The following is a 7,599-nucleotide window of genomic DNA, read 5'->3' on the forward strand; positions in this document are numbered from 1 at the left end:
TTGGGCTGGAAAACTGAGTCAATATCTGGCAACACTGGCTGAAAATCTGGCTTTGCACTCCTCTTCATTTCAGGTGCCTTTCCCCGTTCCTGCCAGCAGCCGCCTGGTCTTGCTGACAGGCGAGGTGCAAGTCATTTCAAACATCCCTAATGATCGATCTGAGAGCCAGATGTAATCATCAAAAGAGCCACATATGGCTCGCGAGCCATAGGTTCCCAACCCCTGGTCTAGAGGAAGACCAAAGAGGAGGTGGCTGGTGTTAGAGTGGAGGATGCTGAAGACAGGCTTAGATGGAGGAAACTGATTCGCTGTGGCGACTCCAGAAGGGAAAAGAAGAAGAAGATGTTTATCATACTGAATTTATGTCTTGACATGCAATTATAGTACATTGGACTTCATCAGGGGTTACATAACATATTCTGTTTTTCAAACTTTAAATCACGAGTTCATTTTTTATTTTTTTATTTTACACTTTTTATTTTAATGGGAAACACTCCCAATCTGTTCGTTATCGATGACACGATCCACCTCTCGAATCCATGACACTCCCTCTGATGCACGAGACGAGGTTGGCTTGGCGTGATGCACGAGACAAGCTTGGCTTGGCGTGATGCACAAGGCGAGCTTGGTTTGGCGTGATGCACGAGGCGAGCTTGGCTTGGCGTTGTGAAGACAACTTCCTGGCGAGGAGGAAGGGGAGGAGAAGGCTTAAATGCTGTGGGAAGCAGGTGGCAGGAATCAGGCTGATTACCAGGGGGACCGAGACCCACAATCTAGTTAATTTTAGAGTTTAGTTTTTTTTTTTAGGATTTTTTAGTTTTCAAACTTAGTTTTAAACATTCATAAAATTAACTAAAAATAAATATAGTTTTCAGGAGAACCCTGTTGATGCAATGTATTACTTTGCATTTTGGGGAAATATTTTGCAATACAAAATGTTGACACAAGTAATGTTTCTTTTTGTGTGTTGGTGGGGTTGGCACATTTTATTTATGTTTAAATAAAATATAATAGTTTAGTATAGTAAACACAATTAAAATTGTTTAAAATGAAATAAACATTACACAAATATGTTTTAATAACATATAATAGTTAAGTACAGTGAGCATAATGAAATTAGTGTAGAGTGATATAAAAATTATACAATTATGTTTTAAGAACATATAATAGTCAAGTACAATAAACATATGCAAATTATTTTGTTTCTACATGACCTAATAGCTCAAGTAATCTTTAAGATAAATTTAAATATTAGACATAAAATATATAAACAAAAATTACTTGATAAATATATGTTGGTTTAACTGAAACAATATATAAAATCTTTATGTAAAAAAATGTGTTTTAAACACATAAATTTATTATGTGCAGCCGCTGTACATAATTTTTTTTTTTTTTATGTAAATCCAAAATACTTTTTTTTTCAGTGCATACTGACCCTCCAAAATCCTGTGCACGTGCCTGCCTCAGAGGTTGACCATCAGAGATTGACGATCAGAGGTTTCCCGCTCCACTTCTGAGCTCGTTTCTGCATCTTCTTGCCGTTTTCTCATAAAGACTTGAAGCTTCCAGTTTCTGCGTCAGGATCTTCTGCTCCTGAAAAGTTGATGATCACGCGCGCACCGGGAGAGAGTCTTGCAGGTCGACTTCAGAAAAACCAGAGCGCGTGCGCGGCGTGATGACGCGCGTGATGCAGCCAGCAGAGTCGCAGCCGCAGAAGCAGCGGGGCTGAGGCAGCAGCAGCGCCGTCACGCACACAGCTCCTCGCAGCTTCCCGCTCGACTCTCCCTCGCTCGGCCTCCAGATGCTCCGCCCCGGCGGCAGGATGCGCGGCCTCGCGGCTCTGCTCCCGGTGCTCCTCGCGGCGCTGGCGGCCGCATCGTCGGATCTTTTTGACAACCAACTGGGAGACATCAGTTACTGCAAGAAGCAATGCCAGCTGAGCATCAAAAACAAAAGCCCGGCTAAAGTAAGTCATCCCTGCGCGTGCGCGGGGAGGTGGGGTTCTTTGTAAAAAAAAAAAAAAAAGAAAAGAAAAAAAAACGTATTTTAAACACTATAGTCTAGTGATCGACACCAACGGGTAGGTTTGCTCAGAAAAAGAGAAAATGGGCGATAGCTATCAGGAGATGAAGATGTTTTTCTCCTGCGGATGCAGGTCTGCATGTGAGAGGAGGATGCTGCTCAGCACTGCAGCAAAGTGGAGCGTCCTCAGTCTGCAGCAGAATCAGCGGAATGGAGGATGAGGAGGATGAAGATGAGCCACAGCTAGCTCCAGTCAGTCTCTGAGATTCAGAGATCCTGATGCTGTTTGACTTCAGCTGAGGTTCAGACATGCAGATCAGTCTCCTTTGGATGGAATCTCGGCATGCTATCACAGAACAAAAAGATATCCTACAATTACTTTTATTTTGAAAGGCATGTGTTTTCCATCTCCGTGTGACTGGTCAAAGATGATTAAAGGCTTCATTTACTGATGGGGGTTTGTGCTCCAGGATCTCGTGTCTCCTGGCTGGATCAGCAGAAGACTGAACAGAGACGTCTTCTCTGCTGCCTGTTTAGAAGCAGCTTACTGTGGTTCATCTTTAGAGAATGGCTGAAAGCAGAACATGACAGCTCTACCATGACAGCTCTGCCATGACAGCTCTACCATGACAGCTCTAACATGACAGCTCTACCATGACAGCTCTACCATGACAGAAGTCCCACTCTGACAGAAATACACAAAAACACAGAACAAAAAGAAAAGCCTAAACCAAATACGCCCACAGCCATAACCCATGGCATTACCATGACCCATGGGGGCCAAACGGGGCTGGGGGGAGTTGACCCATGCCTCCTTTCTGTCTGTCTGGTAGGACTCCATAATGAACGCCTGTCACCGTGGCTGTCGCCTCTATTCCATCTGCCAGTTTGTGAATGGAAATGCCGGCTTCAACACCAGCAGAGAGGAGTGCCAGGGAGGTGAGTCAGTCTGTATAGTTATTTATGAAAGATTGCCAGCAGTGGTGCAGTGGGTAGCAGGCTCCTCTCACAGCGAGAAGGCCCAGGTTCAAATCCCAGCTGGTTTCTTTCGGTGTGGTTTTTCTCCAGAAACTCCTGCTTCCTCCCACAGTCCAAACATGATTCATTGGTTACTCTAAAGTGTCTGTAGGTGTGGATGTATGAGTGTGTGTGCCCTGTGACAGACTGATGACCTGTCCAGGATGTATCCCACCTTCACCCAACACTAGCTGGGACAGGCTCCAGCAACCCTGTCACCCCAGGTGGGATACAGCAGGTTAAGGAAATGGATGGATGCATCTGTCACAGTTCAAATGATTTAATGTGACTGTTCCTTGCAAGCTAAGTGACAGTGTGGTGTGAATGTTTTTACCTCTTTTTATTGTGAGTTAGTCCATTTTAATCCTGTTCAGACTCTGGAGTCTACGTAGGAACTGTCCAATAAAAGCGGTTTCACCCCAGACTGATCACCGGCCTATCAGAGGGCAACAAACTCACTTTCAAAATCTCCAATTTAGCAGATATTTTTGGAGCTGGAGTGCATGAGAAAACCCACACATGAACCACAAGAGCACACAAACTGCACACTGAAAAGACAGAGGTGAGACCTGGATCCAATCCTTTTTGCTGTGAGGTGAGAGTATGAACCCCTGCATCATCACTGCATCACCATGCAGCTCTGTGAGATTGTGTTGCAGCACAATATAAGTGCATTTACATTGACTTTTTCATTGAAAGCGTCACTGAAATGGGATTGCAGAGAGCCGTGTAAATGTAACTTTAATCTTTTCACATAAACACCAAGGCTGGTGAGGCTGGAATAAACAATCTTGAACTCCAACTTTGATTGTCTTCTAATCTGTGTTCAAAGCGTTCCAGGTGGTCTTTTCATGACGATGATGATGATCATGATGATGATGATGATGATGCCATTTTAAAACAAAATCAAAAAATATGTTGTTTTCTAGGATATAGTTTCTGCAGAGGGGCAGAAGTTAATTAGAAGTTCACCTCTGAAATGCCACAAGAACACGCTAAAAACACAGAAAACACAATTTTGTTAGAGTGGGTCTGTAAGCTAACTCTGGGTGATTGCAGAAGTTTGCCAGGAGTACGATTCATAAGCCTGCACACATGGAGAGATAGATTCCATAAAACAACAGTACCAGGAATAACAGCTAGAGGGGGACAGAGGGACATTGACCATGACACTTTGGTATATGCAGCCTGCCAGGAGGCCTACATGAAGCTACTGGAGCAGGAAGCCTGCAGCACCGGCTGCACCAGCCAACCATCTGAACCTGAGATCAAGAGAATGAAGGTGAGAAGCATCAATAACGAGCAGACTTACTCTCCACAATGAGCTGTGAGGGATCTGTACATATCTGCTCGATCTCTTTAATGCAGCTGAAAGCCATGACTCTACGCCCAAAGCCCCCATCAGTGATGGAAGCTCTATCCAGTTGGTGCAATGACATTGTCAGCTCTGCCCAAAGCTTTATCTCCTCAACCTGGACCTTCTACCTGCAAGCTGACGATGGCAAAGTTGTGGTTTTTCAGGTAAGAACTACAAAGACATCTCCAAATAAGAGTTTGTTAAACAAATGCTGTTGTTCTAATGTTTTATTGAATATATTAGAAAAGTATACTGCTAGGGCTGCACGGTGGCGCAGTGGTTAGCGCTCTTGCCTCACAGCGAGAAGGCCCCGGTTCGAATCCCGGCTGGGACCTTTCTGTGTGGAGTTTGCATGTTCTCCCCGTGCATGCGTGGGTTTTCACCGGGGACTCCGGCTTCCTCCCACCATCCAAAAACATGCTTCATAGGTTCATTGGTGACTCTAAATTGCCCCTAGGTGTGGATGTGTGTGTGAATGAGGCCCTGAGACAGACTGGCGACCTGTCCAGGGTGTACCCCGCCTTCGCCCATCAGTAGCCGGGATAGGCTCCGGCACCCCCGCGACCCCGAAAGGGAAGAAGCGGTCTGGAAGATGAATGAATGAAGTATACTGCTTTTGAAAGTGAAGAGTAAAATGTCTGTACCAGAATCAAAAAGTGCACAGATGAAAAGAACCTGAGTAATTCCTGATAGAAGATAAAAACTGAAATGTATCAATTATTTTGTGCTTTTTAAAGTTTTCGGCACCATCAAATATTAGTACATCATACTCTGAAGGATGCAGAATTGTTTTTCATTGTTATTGACTGACTCCAAGCCAGAAAATACCACTGACACCAGCTCAGTGGCCTTGTGGTAGAGTGTCCGCCCTGAGACTGGAATTTCATGAGTTTAAATCCAGGCAGAGTCATGCCAATGCCTCTGAAAATTACCCAGTGCCCCCCCTGCTTGACACTCGGCATTAAGGGGTTGGATCAGGTGGGTTAAACCACCAAATGGTTCTTGAGTGCAGCTGTGCCTGCAGCTCACCAGACATTGGATAAATGTGTTTGTCTGATCAGACAGAAAAAGAAGAGAGAGGGATGTTAAGAGATGGGGGTTAGGGTACAAAAGAGAGGAGAGGAAGGAGGAAAAGGAATTTGGAGGATGAATAAAATAAGTGTGTGAGGGGGGAGGGGTGTTGCCATCATCCTTATTGTCTGGTGTAGATGTCAATCAAAAGGGGCATGGCCTGGCTCCAATAATGTTAAAACACGAACATCTCAACATGTACACAATACAGCTACTGTTCACCCCCCCCCCACCCCCACACACACACACACACCAACACACAAACACGTAAAACACTTGAGCTGACACCTGTGCTCAGGTAAGTGTGTTCTACTGTAGTGGATGAGAGGGAGACAGCCCCAATTTTACATTCCATAGAATGAGGTGTCACCCCCGCAGCAAGGCGCCTGACGAAGGTGGGGCCACAGCGGTGGGCAGGGCTCCAGTCGGGCACATCAGCCATCAGGACAGGGCTGACTGGAGTGTTAAAAGTATTTCTTTTTAGTGTGGAACTGCTTGCTTCGTGTCAAACGTGTCTAATATACATGTTGTTGTTGGTGCTGTTATTGGTATTATCATCCACTATATGTGACATATTGTATATACTTTACTATTAACATGTTTGAAAGACTGAAGAAGTTCACCCATAATCTCATGCAGAAGATGATGAAGTCCTCATGGATTCTAGTTTCCTCTCACCCACCACAGAGTCGGATCTCTGCAAGCAGTTTGTCGATCTTCTTCCTCTTCCTGTCAGAACCAAAATGTGTCTGGATCGTCCTTGATATTTCTAGACTCTTTGATTTTTTTAACCAACTGAGGCTGCCTCTTAGCAAGGAGGCAAAAGAGGTTTGAAATCACAACCGGATTATCCTGGTTAAAGGTCAACAACAACAAAACATTTTTCTAAACTTATTTTAGGCTTAAGTGTGGATTCAGCTGCAAAAATTAAAGTCACTCTCTGCTTCTTTTTTGTTTTTTTTTTGCTTCAGAGCCAGCCAGAGATGGAGTACTCCATGCCGGAGCTGCAGGCTCCTCGATCCAGCGTGGCTGACAAAGCCTGGCCACAGATTCACCCTCACACCCAGAGACCCCGTGGTTAGCAGGCAGAATCCTCACAATATCTTTTCATTGAAATACATTGGCATAACATTTGTTTTGTCAACCATGTAACAGGTGTGCGAGGACACCGAGAAAAGGGAGTACTTAAAGGAGCAGGCAAAGGAAAGCCTGGGAGTCAGCAGACTGAGGACCCTGCAGCCGAGCACGACTTCCTGGGCTGCATGTCACGGTCAGCCACGCCTCCTCCGAACATTTATGGCTGTAAATGAAGAATTTATGGAAACAGATTTGAATGTAGTTCAAGTTCAGAGAGATAATAAGCTTAACTATCATCCACTGATTAGCTGGTTTAGGCTCCAAAATTCAGTTCCACGTAGAAACAGTTATGATTTACGAAACCGGAAAAAATCTGCTTCATTCGATTCCTCATTTCAGTGCTTAGTTTCATTGAAGGTCTATTTGTCTTTGGACATTTCAATCATTTCTACTTTGTTCAGTACATTGAAGTTCTAGCCAATACTTCTGTCTTTCCTGTGATAGTGGGTGGGCTCATATAAGACCGGTGTCTGGCTACATTTCACAGCAGATCACAGACGTTTGACAGGTCGCTGTGTCATATCAGCCAATCAGGAACTTTGGGCACGTGACGTTTTCAGTGACCCGATCAGCAGGTAAAATACTAATCCAATACAAGCGTTTTTATCCTGTCACAGCGGTTCTCTGACAGCCTGCTGGACTTCAGCGGAGCTCACTCAATACACCGGCAGACAGACAGCCACTGCCAGGAGCGGGAGCAGCCTGCTCTGGTCTCCTGAACTGTGATGTTTTTCTTAGTTTTGTTCAGACAATAATAAAAAATGTCCCCTATTTTTCCCCTCTCGGGTTAACGTGGGACAGCATTCAAACTCAGCCACAGAGACGCAGAAACATTGTCATCCAGATACCCCCCAAGTTAGATATGTCCCAGCGACCCCTCAGATACCTCTGCCCTTCAGCCAGCTCAGGATCACACACTTGACAGGTGGAGCTCTGATTTGATACGAACAGCCAGAGACATGTAGCACTTTGGTGGTGGTGGGGGGGGGGGG

The 7,599-nt window shown here is 45.0% G+C and overlaps 1 protein-coding gene and 1 long non-coding RNA gene across 3 annotated transcripts in view; one reads left to right on the forward strand and one right to left on the reverse strand.

Moving 5' to 3' along the window:
• Window positions 1-345: 345 nt before the first annotated feature.
• LOC118598642 lies at window positions 346-1,577 on the reverse strand. Of its 2 annotated transcripts, none has more exons than XR_004947704.1 (2): window positions 1,439-1,577; window positions 346-680 (listed from the first exon to the last, which is right to left on the reverse strand). It is a non-coding gene; the product is annotated as an uncharacterized LOC118598642 (long non-coding RNA). The 2 variants fall into 2 exon arrangements; XR_004947705.1 differs by having other exon boundaries at window positions 346-715; window positions 1,439-1,576.
• A 108-nt stretch (window positions 1,578-1,685) lies between these two features.
• Window positions 1,686-7,599, forward strand: part of tmem59l (transmembrane protein 59-like) — a 27,142-nt gene continuing 21,228 nt past the window's right edge. Inside the window, exons 1-6 of the mRNA XM_024259002.2 lie at window positions 1,686-1,969; window positions 2,859-2,964; window positions 4,230-4,324; window positions 4,411-4,563; window positions 6,442-6,547; window positions 6,626-6,740. Coding sequence (XP_024114770.1) covers window positions 1,805-1,969; window positions 2,859-2,964; window positions 4,230-4,324; window positions 4,411-4,563; window positions 6,442-6,547; window positions 6,626-6,740 — 740 coding nt within the window. The 5' untranslated portion in view covers window positions 1,686-1,804. The remainder of the gene's footprint in view (window positions 1,970-2,858; window positions 2,965-4,229; window positions 4,325-4,410; window positions 4,564-6,441; window positions 6,548-6,625; window positions 6,741-7,599) is intronic.

This window comes from Oryzias melastigma, linkage group LG4, assembly GCF_002922805.2.
Source record: "Oryzias melastigma strain HK-1 linkage group LG4, ASM292280v2, whole genome shotgun sequence".
Lineage (NCBI taxonomy): Eukaryota > Metazoa > Chordata > Actinopteri > Beloniformes > Adrianichthyidae > Oryzias > Oryzias melastigma.